We start from the raw sequence: 19486 nt of genomic DNA on the forward strand, positions 1-19486 counted from the left end.
CCAGTGTTCTTTCTCTCCTGTGACTTTGGTGAAGTCTCTCACCAGTCAGTGTTGGCATGAGCATGCTAGGCACAGTGCAAGAAAGGAGCAAGAACTCACTAATGACTAGGCCTTTCCTGTGTCTCTATAATTGATGGGTTTGGTTTCTTTTCTTTCTCTCTCTCCCTCCTCTCTCTCTTCTTCCTCTCTCTCTCTCTCTCGCTCTCGCTGTCTCCCCCTGAGATAAGGTCTTGTTGTGCTGCCAGGGCTGGAATGCAATGGAATGGTGTGATCATGGCTCACTACAGCCGTGATCTCCTGGGCTCAAGGGATCCTCCCACCTCAGCCTCCTGAGTAGCTGGAACCACAGGCATGCACCACCATGCCTGGTAATTTTTTATTTTTTGTAGGGAGTTTCGCCATGTTGCCCAGGCTGGTCTCGAACTCCTGGGCTAAAGCGATCTTCCTGCCTCAGCCTTCCAAGGTGCTGGGATTGCAGACGTCAGCCACCATACCAGGCCAAGGGGCTTGGTTTCTATGGTTTTCGGGAGAGACTGCTGAGGGAAGGTCAGCTTCCGGCGTCGCGCTGCAAACGTCGCGCTGAGGTCATCCTTTACGGCAGGCGTCCGCGTCGCAAGCTAGTCGTCCTGAAGCGGCAGCCAGAGAAGAGACAAGGGTACGAGCATCGGATCGGTAGGGGCTGTTTATATCCGCGCGTCAGTTTAGGTCAAGGACCTTCCTTCCGAGGTCTCTTTAACAGATTTCCTCTTGACTTGCTGTGTGTCCCCTTCTCCCAGACCCGAACTCAGGGCGTGTGCCCTGCCCTCCCAGGCCACTTCACCTCCACAGCTAATGGCACCGAAGCCTGGAGATTGCCGCTCTCTCCACTTTCTAGATTTGTTTAGGTTTTTGCCGGACTAATGTTTTGGTTTTCTGTTTCTTAACCTAAAGTCTACGATCCTTATCCCAGCTTTCTAGGCTCTGCGTGATTTCGGCCCCGTCAACCTCCTGAGCTCATTTCATTCTTTTTCCCGTCATGCACGCTGCGCTCCATTGTCCCCCAAACGTACCCAGCGCCTGCGGCTGTCTGTAACTCGGGCTCTTGCCCAACTGGAACACTCTGCCCATTGATCTTCACTTGGCTAACTCGCAAGCCATCTTAAAGGCATTTTCAAGTCTCCGGGCAGAGTTGGTGCTTCCTCCTTCGAGCTCTTACCCACTCGTGTTCCTTGCAGTGTATTCCCAGTTCCGAGTGTGTGTGTCTCTGGTGCTTACGTTGGAGCTGCTTTCCCCCGCATCTAAGTGCCTGGAACGTAACTCCTCAGTAAATGATGACTGAGGGATGGGAAGGAACTTTAGAAGTTAAATTCACCTTTTTGTTGAGATGGAGTTTCGCTCTTATTGCCCAGGCTGGAGTGCAATGGCGCAATCTCGGTTCATGGCAACTTCCGCCTCCCGGATTCAAGCGATTCTCCTGCCTCAGCCTCCGTAGTAGCTGGGATTACAGGCATGCGCCCCCACGCCTGGCTAATTTTGTATTGTTTTTTAGTAGAGACGGGGTTTCGCCATGTTGGTCAGGCTGGTCTTGAACTCTCAACCTCAGGTGATCCGCCCGCCTCGGCCTCCCAGAGTGCTGAGATTACAGGTGTGAGCCACTGCGCCCGGCTAAATTCACCTTTCCATCTACCATGAGTACACATTTATATTGATATTTGTGAGTCTGCGCACGCGCTTCGTTTCAGTCAACTTAGGCAGTGAGGCTTTTTTTTTTTTTTTTTTTTTTGGGAATACTGTTTTTTTTTACATTTAACATTATTATGTATTTGCATATAAATTTTTTTTCCCCTAATATCTGTTATATTCTACAAAGTAAGTCTTAACTCATTTCTTTCACTCTGGGTTTTGTTTTGTTTTGTTTTGTTTTTGAGACAGGATCTCGCTTTGTTGCCCAGGATGGAGTGCAGTGTCCAGGTCATAGCTCACTGAAGCCTTGAACTCCTGGCCTCAATCTCCTGCCTCAGCCTTAGGAGTAGCTGGGACTACAGGTGCCCACCACCACGCCTGGTTAATTTTTGTATTTTTAGTAGAGATGGGGTTTCACCATATTGGCCAGGCTGGTCTTGAACTCCTGACCTTAGGTGATTCACCCACCTTGGCCTCCCAGAGTGCTGGGATTATAGGCGTGAGCCACCGCGCCTGGCCCACAAGTGGCTAATTAAAAAAAAGTTTTTTAGGCCCGGCGCAGTGGCTCACACCTGTAATCCCAGCACTTTGGGAGGCCAAAGCGGGCTGATCACCTGAGGTCGGGAGTTTGAGACCGACCAGCCTCACCAACATACTGAAACCCCATCTCTACTAAAAGTACAAAAATTAGCCGAGTGTGGTGGCGTGCACCTGTAGTCCCAGCTACTTGGGAGGCTGAGGCAGGAGAATCACTTGAACCCAGAAGGTGGAGGTTGCAGTGAGCCGAGATCTCGCCATGCACTGCAGCCTGGGTGACAGACGGAGACTCCATCTCACATGATGGGTGAGCCACTGCTCCCGACCTAGAAAGGATTTCTATGCATTGTTCTTTAGTTATAATTATCTTTTCCTTGAGTTTTGAAAAAGCACAAAAACTGCTTATCTGCCATAAACTGGAAGAAGCTATTTAATGAAAAAGTTTGGTGAGAAGAAATCAGGAGAATAGTATCAAACAGTGTTCTAGAGGGCTACTTATCATGATTATCTAATTTTTTCTTAGAAATTTCTTAGTTGATTGCCTTCTTGTGGGATTTTATTTACTTATTTTTTTAAGTCTTCCATTACAGCCATGCCTTTCTTGGACATCCAGAAAAGGTTCGGCCTTAACATAGATCGATGGTGGACAATCCAGAGTGCTGAACAGCCCTACAAGATTGCTCCTCGATGCTGTGCTTTTGAAAAAGAATGGATAGAATGTGCACATGGAATTGGTGCTATCCGGGCAGAGAAAGAGTGCAAGATAGAATATGATGATTTTATAGAGTGTTTGCTTCGGCAGAAAACGGTAAGGAAGTGATGGAGGTGGAAGCTGAATTACTTTCTTGTTCCTTTGGAATTTTTTTTTTTTTAAAGACGAAGTCTTGCTTTTGTCCCCTAGGCTGGTGTGCGATGGTGCGACCTCAGCTCACTGCAGCCTCTGCCTCCCAGGTTCAGGCGATTCTCCTGCCTCAGCCTCCCGAGTAGCTGGGATTATAGGCGCCTGCCACCACGCCCGGCTAATTTTTGTATTTTTAGTAGAGATGGGGTTTCACCATGCTGACCAGGCTTGTCTTGAATTCCTGACCTCAGGTGATCATCCCGCCTCGGCCTCCCAAAGTACTGGGATCATAGGCGTGAGCCACCATGCCCGGCCTCCTTTGGGATTACTCTTAAGTGTTTTTAGTGGGTCATAGGGCAGTGGCTTGCCAAATGTGAATTGGCAAAGCTTTTCTGGTGAAATACCTTTCCTACTTTGGTACCATGATGAGGAAATTAAATACCTTCAGATATGAGGATGGCCCACTGTTCCTAAGCATTCTTTCTCTTCTCCCAAATTTTCCTTAGTATTTTACCCTGCTCTAGCCACTAGGTTAGAAATTGCACGTGTGTGTATACCCATTTTTTCAGTTGGCTGTGAAGCAGAGAATATCAACTAGCTTTGAATGTTGACCCCTGAAATCTTTGGGTGAAAATATTTCAAATTCATTGAATCCAAAAGAGGTTTAACCTTGCAAATCCATTACATTCAAAATCTCTGGATTCATTCCACTCTGAAGAAGATGGAGGTGTTAATGAGATTGCTGTACATGAGTCTGAACAATGAATGCAGTGGAAAAAGGATGTTAACAGCTTAGTGTTCCCCTCCTCAAAAGTTGAATGAGTTGGCCAGGCACCGTGGCTCAAGCCTGTAATCCCAGCACTTTGGGAGGCCAAGGCTGGTGAATCACGAGGTCAGGAGTTTGAGACCAACCTGGTCAATATGGTGAAACCCTGTCTCTACTGAAAATACAAAAATTAGCTGGGCATGGTGGCACGCGCCTGTAGTCCCAGCTACTCGGGAGGCTGAGGCAGGAGAATTGCTTGAACCTGGGAGGTGGAGGTTGCAGTGAACCGAGGTCATGCTACTGCACTCCAGCCTGGGCGACAGAGCAAGACTCTGTCTCAGAAAAAAAAGTGGCTCATGCCTGTAATCCCAACACTTTGGGAGGCCAAGGCGGGCAGATCACCTGAGATCAGGAGTTCAAGACCAGCCTGGCCAACAAGGTGAAACCTCGTCCCTACTAAAAATACAAAAATTACCCAGGCATGGTGACAGGTGCATGTAATCTCAGCTACTCAGGAGGGTGAGGCAAGAGAATTGCCTGAAACCAAGAGGCAGAGGTTGCGGTGAGCTGAGATCACGCCACTACACTCCAGTCTGGGCAACAGAGCGGGACTCCATCTCAAAAAAAAAAAAAAAAAAAAAAAGATGGCCGGGCACAGTAGCTCAGGCCTGTAATCCCAGCACTTTGGGAAGTCGGAAGTCGAGGCAGGTGGATCATGAGGTCAAGAGTTCGAGACCAGCCTGACCAACATGGTGAAACACCATCTCTACTAAAAGTACAAAAAAATTAGCCGGGCATGGTGGCTGGCGCCTATAGTCCCAGCTACTCGAGAGGCTGAGGCAGGAGAATGGCATGAACCCAGGAGGTGGAGCTTGCAGTGAGATCGCGCCACTGCACTCCAGCCTGGGCGACAGAGCGAGACTCCATCTCAAGAAAAAAAAAAGGGAAAAATAAAAAGATTTTTATGAATTGATACCAACAGGAGGCATTGTAGTAAGGTAGAAAAAACATTGTATTGGGAGTTAGGAGAGTCAGCTTCTGATGCTGGTTCTGCCACCACTCATTTATTGTTGGTTGGTTATTTTTAATTTATATCTTGAGACAGCGTCTCACTCCCATCGCCCAGGCTGGAATGCAGTTACATGTTCACGGCTCACTGCAGCCTCAACTTGGGCTCAGGTGATTCTTGCACTTCAGCCTCCCACGTAGCTGGGACTACAGGAGTGCACCACCACGCCCAGCTAATTTTTTGTATTTTAGTAGAGACAAGGTTTCACTATGTTGCCCAGACTGATCTTGAACTTCTGAGCTCAAGTGATCTCCCTGCCTTGACCTCCCAACGTGCTGGGTGAGGGCCAGGTGTGAGACACTGCACCTGGCCCTAATTTTGATTTTATGTATATAAAATAGAAATGGGATCTCCCTGTGTTGCCTAGGCTGGTCTTAAACTCCTGGGCTCAAGCGATCCCACATTGGCCTCCCAAAGTGCTGGGATTACAGGTGTGAGCCACCACACCCATCCTGTTAGTGGTGTTTTTGAGACAGGGTCTTGTTCTGTCACCCAGGCTGGAGAGCAGTAGTGTGATCATAGCTTACTGCACTCTCGAGCTCCTAGGCTCAAGTCATCCTCCTGCCTCAGCCTGAAAATGGGGTCACCTTAAGTGAATAGATACCTCCCCGTAAGTGAAGAAGCTCGTGAGTCAGAGAATTAGAATCAAGTCCTATTGTAAGTTCTTAGCATATTATAATGCATTTATTTCTCACAATAATTCTATGAAATGAGTTACTATTAGTTTCCCCATTACACAGTTAAAAATTTAATTTTGGGAGGCTAAGGTGGATGGATTACCTGAGGTCAGGAGTTCGAGACCAGCCTGACTAACATGGTGAAACCCCCTCTCTACTAAAAATGCAAAAAATTAGCTGAGTATGGTGAGGGGGTGCCTGTCATCCCAGCTACTCAGGAGGCTGAGGCAGAAGAATCACTTGAACCCGAGAGGCGGAGGTTGCACTGAGCTGAGATCACGCCACTGCACTCCATCCAGCCTGGGCAACAAGAGCGAGACTCCGTCTCAAAAAAAAACAAACAGATGAACAAACAAAATTTAAGGCAAGGAAAAGTTAAGGACATTGCCTGAACTTACACAGCTAGTAAATGGTGGAGCTGGGATTTTATCCTGGCAAGGCTGGCTTCAAAACCTATCCTTTTATCCAGAGTTACTGCTTTTAGCTCAGAGGAAGATTTGAAATATGGTATTGTCATAGTTCAAAACCATGACTAGTCTTGTGTTGGGAGACTCTAAGATAAATGGTAAGAAAGTAGTCTTTTAAAATGTTTAATGTTTGTATCAGGGTTTTTTTCTACTGAAGTTATAGCAACACTACTTCTTTAAGGTTAATGAGATGTTTACCTGAATATACGAATTTTTCATATCTTTGTGAAAAGTTAGTCATTTGTTAAAAAATTTATGTCAGGAACTAGTCTAGGCACTAGGAATACAGTAAGCAAAACAGCAAAAAACTTTCTGACTCGGTGGAACTTATGCTACAGTGGGAGGAAGGGCAGAAAAATAACAAGTAAAAATACAGGTAATAAGAAGTACTATGAGGAGAATAAACAGGAGAAGGATAGAAAGTGCTAGGGGCAGGAACTAGGTGGATGCTACTTTAAATAGGGTAGTCAGAGAAGAGCTCAGCAAAAGAAGACCAGAGAATTAAAGAAAGCGAGCCACATGGATATGAGGGAAGAATGTTCCATGCAGAGAAAACAGCAAGTGCAAAGGTCCCTGAGCCGACTGGAGGGAGCTAGGGGAAAATTAAGAGATGAAGTCGCTGCAGGAGGCCTTGTAAGCCATGGTAAGGATTCATCTTTTTGTCTCACTAACATAGAAAGCCATTGGAGGGTTTTGAGCAGAGGAATAGTGCAATCAGAATTAGTAAATTTTCTATGTCACAGAACCCAGGGACCAGTTCATTGTTGTGGCTTTGGTGTAACATAGCTTTGATTTGTTGAGAAGCAACCAATGCCCTATCTGAGTAGAAGAGACAGAATTCAGGACTCAGCGGTGACTAGTGGATGAGTAAGAATCAGGCCTTTACTTCCATATGGAGAAAAGAGACCTCATATTGGCTATTTCTGCTTCATTCATACCCATTGCGTAGTCACCAGCAGCAGTGCCACTTCCGCATAGAATATGTAAGTGCTGAGGTTGTCTTAACTTTTATTTATTTATTTTATTTTATTTTTTTATTTTTTTTGTGTGATAGAGTCTCGCTCTGTCGCCCAGGCTGGAGTGCAATACCGTGATCTTGACTCACTACAACCTCCACCTCCCAGGTTCAAGTGATTTTCCTGCCTCAGCCTCCCAAGTAGCTGGAACCACAGGCGCGCACCACCATGACTGGCTAATTTTTGTATTTTTAGTAGAGACGGGAGTTCACCATATTGGCCAGGCTGGTCTCGAACTCCTGAGCTCGTGATCTGCCCGCCTCGGCCTCCCAAAGTGCTGGAGATTACAGGCATGAGCCACCACGCCCAGCCCAGCTTTTATTGATTTATTTACTTATTGAGACAAAATCTCGCTCTGTCACCCAGGTTGGAGTGCAGCAGTGCAATCTTGGCTCACTGCAACCTCAACCTCCCAAGTTCAAGTGATTCTCCTGCCTCAGCCTCCCCAGTAGCTGGGATTACAGATGTGCACTACGATCCCCGGCTAATTTTTGTATTTTTAGTAGAGACAGGGTTTCACAATGTTGGCCAGTCTGGTCTCAAACTCCTGACCTCAGTTATCCACCTGCCTCAGTCTCCCAAAGTGCTGGGATTAACTTTTAATATTTTAAAAGATTTTAGTGTACACAAATATGCCTCTTAAAGGTTTTTGCAAATATCTGTATTGCTATATATATTAAGAACATTTTAGTTGTTAGTTTTCAGAGAGGTTATATATACTAAAAATTTGTTTGAAAGCTTGGGAAGTGATTTCATGTTAATTCTTTGAAGGCAGACTTCATTTCAGAGGCCCTGTAAGATGAAAGGCCTTCTGTAGTTTAAAAATGAAACCAAAATTGATGTCAGTTTTTCCAGTTCTCACTTTATGGCACATATCTCCTCCCTCAGTTTAATTGCCGTTTTCCTTTGACAGATGAGACGTGTGAGTGCCATCAGGAGGCAGCGGGATAAGCTGATAAAGGAAGGGAAGTACACCCCTCCACCTCACCACATTGGCAAGGAGGAGCCTCGGCCCTGAGCAGAGCAGCTGGTGATGTCTGGAGGCTGATTTTCCCGTTTTCTGTTCTCCACTGGAAAGGTTGTTTACGGAAAACCTCCTTGTCAAAGTGTGTAAAAATAAAGGATTGCTCCATCCTATTTGTTCAAAATATTTTCTCCTGGATCATGCCTTTCTTTTCCTCCCGCCTCCTGTTCCCTCCCCTCCCCGCTCCCCTCTCCTCCCCTCCCTTCCCCCTCCTTCCCCTCCCCCTCCCTTCCCCCTCCTCTCCCCCTTCCCTTCCCCCTCCTCTCCCCCTTCCCTTCCCTTCCCTTTCCCCTCCCCCTTCCCTTCCCTCTCCCCTCCCCTCCCCCTTTCCTTCCCTTTCCCCTCCCCTCCCCTTCCCTTCCCTTCCCTTCCCCCTTCCCTTCCCTTCCCCCTCCCCTTCCCTCCCTCTCCCCCTCCCCATCCCCCTCCCTCCTATTCCCGTCCCATCCCCTCCCTCCCACTCCCCTTCCTCCTCCCCTTCCCCCTTCTCCCTCCCCCCTCCCCTTCCCCCTCCCCCTCCTTTCCTTGTTTTGCTCTGTAGCCCAGGCTGGAGTGCACTGGCACGATCTCAGCTAACTGCAACCTCCATCTCCCAGGTTCAAGTGATTATTTCACCTCTGCCTCCCTAGTAGCTGTGACTATAGTCACGCATCACCATGCCCAGCTAATTTTCATATTTTTAGTAGAGATGGGGTTTCACCATGTTGACCAGGCTGGTCTCGAACTCCTGACCTCAAGTGATCTGCCCCACCTTGGCCTCCCAAGTGCTGGGATACAGGCGTGAGCCACCATGCCCAGCTTATTTTATTCTTTAATATTTATTTTTTTGAGACAGGGTGTCACCAAGACCTAAGTGCAGTGACATGATGACAGCTCACTGCAGCCTCGACTTCCTGGGCTCCAACGATCCTACCAACTCAGCCTCCCAAGTTTCTGGGACCACAGGTGTACACTGCTATGCCTGGCTAATTTTTGTAGTTTTTGTAGAGACAGGGTATTGCCATGTTGTCCCGGCTGGTCTCAAACTGCTGTGCTCAAGCGATCCACCCACCTTGGCCTCCTAAAGCGCTGGGATTTCAGGCATGAGCCATAGTTAACATGTTTAGAAGCTTGTGATTTTTGTTTTTTGTTTTTGAGACAGAGTCTCTGTTGCCCAGGCTGGAGTGCAGTAGCACCATCTCGGCTCACTGCAACCTCCACCTCCCAGGTAAAAGAGATTCTCTTGCCTCACTTCCTGAGTAGCTGGGATGACAGACATGTGCCACCACGCTCAACTAGTTTTTGTATTTTTAGTAGAGATAGGGTTTCACCATATTGGATGTTGGCCAGGCTGGTCTTGAACTCGTGACCTGAAATGATCTTCCCGCCTCAGCCTCCCAAAGTGCTGGGATACCAGGCCTGAGCCACCGTGCCTGGCTAGAAATATGTTTTTAAAAGAAACAGACCAGGTGTGGTGGCTAACGCTTATAATCCCAGCACTTTGGGAGGCCAAGGAGGGTGGATCACTTGAGGTTAGGAGTTGTAGACCAGCTTAGGCAACATGATGAAACCCCATCTCTACTAAAAATACAAAAATTAGTTGTGTGTGGTAGTGGGTGCCTGTAATCTCAGCTACTAAGGAGGCTGAGACAGGAGAATTGCTTGAACCTGGAAGGCAGAGGTTGCAGCAACCCGAGATCATACCACTGCGCTCCAGCCTGGACAACAAGAGCAAAACTCCATCTCAAGAAGAAAAAAAGACCCAGATATAGAAAGTATGAAGCTGCCTGGACATGGCAGTTCATGCCTATAATCTCAGCACTTTGGGAGGCTGAAGCAGGTGGATCGCTTAAGCTCAGGAGTTTAAGACCAGCCTGGGCAATGTGGCAAAACCCCGTCTCTACAAAAATTATCTGGTGTGGTGGTGTGCATCTGTAGTCCCAGCTACTTGGGAGGCTGAGGTGGGAGGATTGCTTGAACCCAGGAGGCAGAGATTGCAGTCAGCTGAGATTGCACCACTGCACTCCAGCCTGGGCAACAGAGCCAGACCTTGTCTAAGAAAAAAAAATTATATGGGGTTATAAGGAACCTAGAATATGAAAAAACAATATTGAAAATGACGAGCATATTTAGAGGACTCAGTACTTTCCAATTATTTCAGAACTTACTACAAAGCAGTAATAATCGAGACAGTGTGGTGTTAGCATAAGGTTAGACATATAGATAGAATTGCAAGTTCAGAAATAAACACATCTATGGTCAATTGATTTTTTTTTAAATTACTTTTAAAAAAAAATCACAATAGGCAAGCATTTGGTCAATTGTTTTTTGTTTGTTTGTTTGTTTGTTTTTTGAGATGGAGTCTCACTCTGTTGCCCTGGCTGGAGTAGTGCAATCTTGGTTCACTGTAACCTTTGCCTCCCAGATTCAAGTGATGATTCTCCTGCCTCAGCCTCCCTGTAGCTGGGATTATAGGTGCACGCCACCATGCCTGGCTAATTTTTGTATTTTTAGTAGAGATGGGGTTTCACCATGTTGGTCAGGTTGGTCTCAATCTCCTGACCTCAGCCTCCCAAAGTGTTGGGATTTACAGGCCTGAGCCACTGCACCCTGACCAGTCAATTGTTTTTTGACAAGAGTACCAAGACTACTGAATGGTCAACAAGTGGTGCTGGGATAATCAGATAGCCACATGCAAAATAATGAAGTTGGACCTCCTAGTTATACTGTATACAAGTTGAAAGGTCTTTTCCTAGACCCAGCCTAACATTGGATAAAATGAATTTTCCATAAACTCAAAGAGAATTGCCTGCCAGAACAAAAACCAACACTTTTCAGTAAATAACAACAGAAGCCAGAGTCTACAACTTTTATTATTCACAATGTTTAGTATACAACAGACATGTATATTGTAAATGGGAAATGGGACATATAGTAAAGGAGAAAAGCAGTCAACAGAAACAGACCCCAAGATGACTCAGAAGTTGAATCAGCAGAGAAGGCCTTAAAAGTATCTATCAAAAATATGTTTGGGCTGTGCATGGTGGCTCACCTCTGTAATCCCAGCACTTGGGGAGGCCGAGGTGGGTGGATCACCTGAGGTCAGGAGTTCAAGACTAGCCTGGCCAACATGGTGAAACCCTGTCTCCACTAATAATACAAAAATTAGGTGTGGTGGCATGTGCCTGTAATCCCAGCTACTTGGAAGGCTGAGGCAGGAGAATCGCTTGAACCCAGGAGGTGGAGGTTGCAGTGAGCTGAGATTGCACCATTGCACTCCCGCCTGGGTAACAGACTGAAACTGTCTCAAAAAAAAAAAAAAAAAAAAAAAGTTTGGCCAGGCACAGTGGCTTAAGCCTGTAATCCCAGCACTTTGGGTGGCCGAGGCGGGTGGATCACAAGGTCAGGATATCGAGACCATCCTGGCTAACATAGTGAAACCCCATCTCTACTAAAAATACAAAAAGAAATTAGCCAGGCGTGGTGGCGGTCACCTGTAGTCGCAGCTACTTGGGAGGCTGAGGCAGGAGAATAGTGTGAACCCAGGAGGCGGAGCTTGCAGTGAGCTGAGATTGAGCCACTGCACTCCAGCCTGGGTGACAGACCGAGACTCTGTCTCAAAAAAAAAAAAAAAAAGTTCAAAGACTTCATAGTCATAATGAGTGAACAGACAGGCAATCTTAGAAGAGAAACAAACAGCAAAAGACCTTAATGAAAATCTTATGAAGAACACCTGCAATATCTAAGATAAATAATTTACTAGCTAGGCTTAACAAATTAGAGGGGAGGCCAGGCGCGGTGGCTTACGCCTGTAATCCCAGCAGCATTTTGGGAGCCTGAGGTGGGTGGACTGCCTGAGGTCAGGAGTTCGAGACCAGCCTGGCTAACATGGTGAAACCTCGTCTCTACTAAAAATACAAAAATTAGGTGGGTGTGGTGGCACATGCCTGTAGTCCCAGCTACTTGGGAGACTGAGGCAGGAGAACCGCTTGAACCTGGGAGGTGGAGGTTTCAGTGAGCCGAGATCACGCCACAGCACTCCAGCCTGGGACAGAGCAAGACTCCATCACACACAAGAAAAAAGAGGCAAAAGGTTCAGTGAAGTTGAAGGTAGGTCAAAGCATACAAAGAGGGATGGCCGAAAAAAAAAGGCCAATACAGGAAATCTCAAAATCAGGCTGCTTTAAAGAAGCCAAAGCAAATATATATATATATACAACCAGTATAGTGTGTATGCACAATAAGGTTTACACATACACACCATATGATTCCATTCATATGAAATTGAAATTCAAGAACAGGCAAACTAATCTCTGAGGCTAGAAAGTAAAGCAATAATTGCCTAAGGAGGGGATAGGGATTGAATGGGAGAAGACATGAGGAACTTTCTAGGGTGATGGAAGTGTTCTATATCTTGAATATAGTGGTGATTAAATGGATATACCCAATCATGGAATCTCATGAAAAATACCCTTTATTTTTTATTTTTTGAGACAGAGTTTCACTTTTGTTGCCCAGGCTGGAGGGCAATGGCGCCATCTGGGCTCACCACAACCTCCACCTCCTGGGTTCAAGCAATTCTCCTGCCTCACCCTCCCGTGTAGCTGGGATTATAGGCATGCGCCACCACGCCTGGATAATTTTGTAATTTTAGTAGAGATGGGGTTTCTCCATGTAGATCAGGGTGGTCTTGAACTCCCAACCTCAGGTGATCCACCCGCCTCGGCCTCCCAAAGTGTTGGGGATACAGGCGCGAGCCGCTGCGCCTGGCCCTCCAAAGAGGATTTTAGAAGAGAGGAAACCGGTGAAAGGGATTCTTTAAGCCTGTTTATGAAGTCCTAGGTAGACCCCTGACTGACCCATACATCAAACTGAATAGAATTAACAACAACAACAAACTCAGCAACTAGAATATATAAAACTAGAAGTAGAAAATTTTAAAGTGGGCTGGGTGCAATGGCTCACGCCTGTAATCCTAACACTTAGGGAGGCCAAGGCTTGAGCTCAGGAGTTCAAGACCAGCCTAGACAACGTAGTGAGACTATGTCTCTAATTTTTAAAAATAAATTAAAAAAATATATATATAGATACACATGCAGAAACTATTATGAAAGAGTCTATCTGAAATTGTTTAAAAGGAAAATATAACAACCAGAATTTTGTTTTGTTTTGTTTTGTTTTGAGACAGAGTTTCGCTCTTGTTGCTGAGGCCAGAGTGCAATGGCATGAACTTGGCTCACTCTAACCTTTGCCTCCCAGATTCAAGCGATTCTCCTGCCTCAGACTTCTGAGTAGCTGGGATTACAGGCGCCTGCCACTGCACTCAGCTAATTTTTTTATATTTTTAGTAGGGACAGGCTTTCACCAGGTTGGCCAGGCTGGTCTTGAACTCCTGAGCTCAGGTGATCGACGTGCCTCGGCGTCTCAACGTGCTAGAATTACAGACGTGAGCCACGGTGCCTGGCTCAGAATTTTTTTTTTTTTTTTGAGGCGAAGTCCCCTTCTGTCGCCCAGGCTGGAGTGCAGTGGCATGATCTTGGCTCACTACAACCTCCACCTCCCGAGTTCAAGCAATTCTCCTGTCTCAGCTTCCCAAGTAGCTGGGACTACAGGTGCCCACCACCACGCCTGGTTAATTTTTGTATTTTTAGTAGAGACAGGGTTTCACCATATTGGTCAGGCTGGTCTTGAACTCCTGACCTAAGGTGATCCACCCGCCTTGGCCTCCCAAAGCGCTGGGACTATAGGTGTGAGCCACCACACCCAGCCTCAGAATTTTTTTTGAAAAATGGATGGGCTCAGCCAGGTGCAGTGGCTCACGCCTGTAATCCCAGCACTTTGGAAGGCTGAGGCGGGCGGATTGCCTGAGGTTAGGAGTTTGAGACCAGTCTGGCCAACATGGTGAAACCCCATCTCTACTAAAAATATTAAAAAAAATTAGCCAGGTGTGGTGGCACACGCCTGTAATCCCAGTTACTCAAGAGGCTGAGGCAGGGGAATTGCTTGAACTAGGGAGGTGGAGGTTGCAGTGAGCCGAGATTGCGCCACTGCACTCCAGCCTGTGTGACAGAGCGAGACTCTGTCTCAAAAAAAAAAAAAAGAAAGAAAATGGGTGAGCTCAGTAGCAGAGTGAAAATGACAGAGAAAAGAATCAGCGAGGCCAGGCATGGTGGCTCACACCTGTAATCCCAGCACTTTAGGAGGCAGACACGGGCAGATCATGAGTTCAAGAGTTCAAGATCATCCTGGTCAACATGGTGAAACCCCTTCTTTACTGAAAATACAAAAATTAGTTGGGGTGATGCACGCCTGTAATTCCAGCTACTTGGGAGGCTGAGGCAGGAAAATCACTTGAACTCAGGAAGTGGAGGTTTCTGTGAGCCAGGATCGTGCCACTGCACTCCAGCCTGGTGACAGAGCAAGACTCCGTCTCAAAAAAAGAATCAGTGAACTTGTTGAAGATAGCATAGTTCTAAAAGAAAATGCAAAAGAATATGCAAAGATATATTAGGACACAGAAATCACTAACCATTAAGAAAAACTGATAATTTGGATTTTGTCAAAATTAAAATGTTTCTTCATCTGGCCAGCCACAGTGGCTCACCCCTGTAATCCCAATACTTTGGGAGGCCAAAGCAGGACGGATCACTTGAGGCCAGGAGTTGGAAACAGCCTGGCCAACACGGCGAAACCCCATCTCTACCAAAAATACAAAAAACTTAGGCAGGGTGATGCACATCTGTAATCCCAGCTACTCAGAGTCAGGCACAAGAATCACTTGAACTCAGGAGGCAGAGGTTGCATTGTGCTGAGATTGTGCCACTGCACTCCAGCCTGGGGGACAGAGTAAAGCTGTCTCAAAAAAACAAAACAAACCTTTTGTTCATCAAAGGACACTATGAAGAAAATGAATATGCAAGCCAAAATTAAGAGATATGTTCAATATACATATATCTGACGAAAGTCTTGTGTCTAAAGTACGTCTGTGTGTTTACACCAGTATATATTACTCATATCTGCAAATCTGTAACTAAAAGGCTCACAATACAGTTGTTGTTTTGTATTTTTTTTTTTTTTTAATATGACGGAGTTTTGCTCTTATTGCCCAGGCTAGAGTGCTGGAGTGTAATAGTGTGATCTCAGCTCATTGTAACCTCCGCTTCCCAGGTTGAAGCGAGTCTCCTGCCTCAGCCGTCGAGTAGCTGGGATTACAGGCATGTGCCACCACGCCCAGCTAGTTTTGTATTTTTTTTTAATAGAGATGGAGTTTCTCCATGTTGGTCAGGCTGGTCTCGAACTCCCGACCTTAGGTGATCCACCTGCCTCGGCCTCCCAAAGTGCTGGAATTACAGGTATGAACCACTATGCCCAGCCAATACAACTTTTTAAAAATGACAAAATACTTGAACAGATATTTTCCTAAAAGAAGATATACAAATTGTTAATAAGCACATAAAAAGATAATATCATTAGTAATCTGGAAAATGCAAATTACAACCATGCTGAGATACCACCTCACATCCACTGGAATGTCCAAAATTTTTGAAAATCTGACATCGCCAAATGTTGCTGAAGATGTAGTGTCTGGAACTCTCTTACATTGCCAATAGGAATATAACATGATACAGTCACTTTGGAAAACTGTTGGCCTGTTTCTTATAAAGTTTAGTATACACTTACCACATGACTAAGAACCTTCATTCCTAGATATTTTCTCAAGATAAATGAAAATGTATGTTTAAATAGAGACTTGTACATGAATATTCATAGCAGCTTATAATAGCAATAATAATTATTGTTGTTACTTTTTGAGATGGAACCTTGCTCTGTCACACAGGCTGGAGTATGGTGGTACAATCTTGGCTCACTGCAACCTCCACCTCCTGGTTCAAGTGATTCTCCTGCCTCAGCCTCCCAAGTACCTGGGATTACAGGCACACGCCACCATACCCAGCTAATTTTCATATTTTTAGTAAAGTCGAGATTTTGCCCTGTTGGCCAGGCTGGTCTTGAACTCCTGACCTCAAATGATCTGCCCGCCTCGGCCTTCCAAAGTGTTGGTATTACAGACATGAGCCACTGCACCCAGCCCCGAAGTTTCTTATTTAATTGACAAAATCGTATATATTTATCATGTACAACACGCGGTTTTGAAATATGTATACATTGTAGAATGGCTAAGTCAAGCGAATTAATATATGCATTACTCCATATACTTTCATTTTTGTGGTGATAACACAAAATCTTAGTAATTTTTAAGAATACAATACACTGGCCGGGTGCGGTGGCTCATGCCTGTAATCCCAGCACTTTGGGAGACCGAGGAGGGTGGATCACTTGAGGTCAGGAGTTTGAGACCAGCCTGGCCAACATGGTGAAACCCCGTCTCTACTAAAAATATAAAAATTAGCCGGGCATGGTGGCACACACCTGTAATCCCAGCTACTCAGGAGGCTGAGGCAGGAGGATTACTTGAACCTGGGAGGCGGAGGTTGCAGTGAGCTGAGGTTGCACCACTGCACTCCAGCCTGGGTGACAGAGTGAGACTCCATCTCAAAAAAAAAAAAAAAAGAATGTAATACATTAATACATTGTTATTAATTATAGTCACCATGTTGTACAACAGTTCTCTTGAACATATTCCTTCAGTCTAATTGAAATTTTGTATCTTTGGACCAACATCTCTCCATCTACCCTCCTCAGGAGATAGAAATTCCTTATCCACAAGGATGGAGACAATGTTGGTCAACCTACTTTCATTTACCTAACATTACTTTTATTCTTGGTGTGACATCTGGCATGGAACCAAGGACAAGACACTCAGTTGAGCTTTGTGAAAGAGTGACAGATGATGGATAGAGTCATAGGCCCGCCTCTTACGGAGCTGAGAAATGAAATCTGGATACAGATAATTAGTTTGTGGAAGAAAGTACTCACTCATTTCCATGAAGGAAGCACAAGTCCTGGGTAGGCCCAGAGAAGGGAAAAAGCCTTTTTGGGCATGAGAGTGAATGTTGAGGGTTGGAGACAGAAATGGTCTGGAGGCTTTGTAGCATTCATGTTGTGCCCTAAAGGACAGATAACATTTGGATATGAGAAGCTGTAGTGAGCCATGACTGCACCACTGCACTCCAGTCTGGGTGACAGGTTGAGACACTGTCTCAAAAAAAAAAAAAAAGAAGAAGAAGAAGAAGATTTGGACATGAAGAGATGAAGAGATGCCAGGCATTACATACAGAGAATACAGCATGAGCAAAAGCATGGGTTTTTTTGTTTGGTTGGTTTTTGGTTTTTTTGAGATGGAGTTTTTTGCTCATTTTGCCCAGGCTGGAGTGCAGTGGCACAATCTCGGCTCACTGCAGCCTCTACCTCCTGGGTTCAAGCAATTCTCCTGCATCAGCCTCTCAAGTAGCTGGGATTACAGGTGCACACCTGCATGCCTGACTAATTTTTGTATTTTTAGGAGAGATGGGGTTTCACCATGTTGGTCAGGCTGGTCTCAAACTCCTGACCTCAGGTGATCGTCCTGCCTCGGCATCCCAAAGTGCTGGGATTACAGGTGTGAGGCACCGTGCCTGGCCAGCATGCAGGTATTTGAGAGCAATGGTGATCAGAACCATTTGGTTCAAGCAGCGGTTTTCAAACAAAAGTGGAGAAGGAATTATTAGCAGATCCCTGACATCCTCTTCAATCAGAGTTCCTCCACTGTGAACTGGTTTACATGTCAGCATTATGGATTTTGGTGCAACACCCCCAACCCCCCAACAAGAAGAAAAAGGAAGAAGAAGAGGAAGGAAGAAGAGAAAGACAAAGAAGAAGGAGGAGGAGGCAGGAGGAGTAGCAGGGAGGAAGAAGGAGGAGGAAGATAAAAAGAAGGAGGAGGAAGAAAAAGAAGAAAGGAAGAAGGAGGAAGGAAGAAGAAAGAAGAATTGGGAGGCTGAGGTGGGCAGATCACAAGGTCAGGAGTTCGAGACCAGCCTAGCCAACATGGTAAAACCCCATCACTTCTAAAAACACAAAAATTAGTTGGGCATGTTGGCACATGCCTATAATCCCAGCTACTTGGGAGGCTGAGGCAGGAGAATTGCTTGAACCCGCGAGGTGAAAGTTGCAGTGAGCCGAGATCTTGCCACTGGGCAACAAGAGCAAGACTCTGTCTTGAAAAAAGAAAAAGGAAAGAAAGGAGGAGGAGAAAGAAGAAGTTTTTATTGTTATTTTTTGAGATGGAGTCTTGCTGTGTTGCCCAGGCTGGAGTACAGTGGCACACTCTTGACTCCCTGCCACCTCTGCCTCCTGGGTTCAAAGGAGAAGGAGGAAGAAAAAGAAAGAAGGAGAAAGACTGGGTGCAGTAGCTCATGCCTGTAATCCCAGCACTTTGGGAGGCCTAGGCGGGTGGATCACAAGGTAAGGAGTTTGAGATCAGCCGGGCCAACATGGTGAAACCCTGCCTCTACTTAAGTACAAAAATTAGCCGGGCGTGGTCTGAGGCAGGAGAATCGCTTTAACCCAGGAGGAGGAGGTTGCAGTGAGTCGAGATGGCACTACTGCACTCCAGCCTGGGTGACAGAGTGAGACTTTGTCTCAAAAAAAAAAAAAAAAAAAAAAAAGGGAAGAAAAGGAGGAGGAGGAGGAGAAGCAGGAGGAGGAGGAGAGGGAGGCGGAGAAGAAAGGAGGAGGAGGAGTAGGAGAAGGAGAAAGAAGAAGAAGAAGGAGAAGGAGATGGAGAAGGAAGGAAGGAAAGAAGGAAGGAAGGAAGGAAGGAAAGAAAGAAGGAAAGAAAGAAAAAGAAAGAAAGAAGGAAAGAAAGAGAAAGAAAGAAAGAAAGAAAGAAGAAGAAGGAGGAGGAGAAGGATAAGGGGGAGGAGAAGGATAAGGGGGAGGAGGGAGAATGGAGAAGGAGGAGAAAAGTAGTTGAGGTTCAAACACCAAGAGGGAGCAAAGATTGAAAAAGATAAGATGAACCACGAAAGCAAGCACAGGAATTACTGACAGTACTGGGGAGCCCGTGTAGGTTTAGGATCTGAGCTTTTGGAAGATTGATCGGGTGGCCTTTGAGCCACCTGGTAAGTGGAAAGAACAAGAGAGGCTGGACCTGTGTTTTCAAGAAGCACATGTTGGCCCAGCAATCTCTGGCTTGTAGTGAGGAGGCACACAGCTGGCCGAGGACAGTGGTCGTGAAAATGCAGAGGAGGTAAAGTCCCTGCCCTCCTAGGGAGACTAGTCCTGATGTCCCTGCCTGGAGTCAGTCCAAATAGTGTCCTCTCCCTCCCCGCACTACCCAGCCCAGTCAGTTGGAGGACTTGCTCAACTCCAGTAGCCATTCAAGTCCCTGGAATTGGTGGCTGTCACTTGCAAACTATAGCAACTTGAGCAGAAATGGGCCAGGGTTACTTATCTTTAATCTGCATATCATTGGGAGGCACTTACCTGCTAGCTCTGGCTAAAAAC

At 46.0% G+C, this 19486-nt stretch overlaps 1 protein-coding gene across 2 annotated transcripts; it reads left to right on the forward strand.

Annotated features, from left to right (window-relative positions):
• The first annotated feature begins 370 nt into the window (after positions 1 to 370).
• NDUFS5 (NADH:ubiquinone oxidoreductase subunit S5) lies at positions 371 to 8179 on the forward strand. 2 transcript variants are annotated; one of them, XM_025392833.1, is made up of 3 exons: positions 371 to 672; positions 2790 to 3007; positions 7949 to 8179. In XM_025392833.1, the coding sequence occupies exons 2-3, from the start codon at positions 2792 to 2794 to the stop codon at positions 8051 to 8053; spliced, it is 321 nt and encodes a 106-aa protein (XP_025248618.1). In that variant the 5' UTR covers positions 371 to 672; positions 2790 to 2791; the 3' UTR covers positions 8054 to 8179. The 2 variants fall into 2 exon arrangements, with proteins under 2 accessions (XP_025248618.1, XP_025248626.1); XM_025392841.1 differs by having other exon boundaries at positions 371 to 655; positions 7949 to 8172.
• The last annotated feature ends 11307 nt before the right edge of the window (positions 8180 to 19486 follow it).

The sequence above is a fragment of the Theropithecus gelada genome, chromosome 1 (genome assembly GCF_003255815.1).
Source record: "Theropithecus gelada isolate Dixy chromosome 1, Tgel_1.0, whole genome shotgun sequence".
NCBI classification, from domain to species: Eukaryota; Metazoa; Chordata; class Mammalia; order Primates; family Cercopithecidae; genus Theropithecus; species Theropithecus gelada.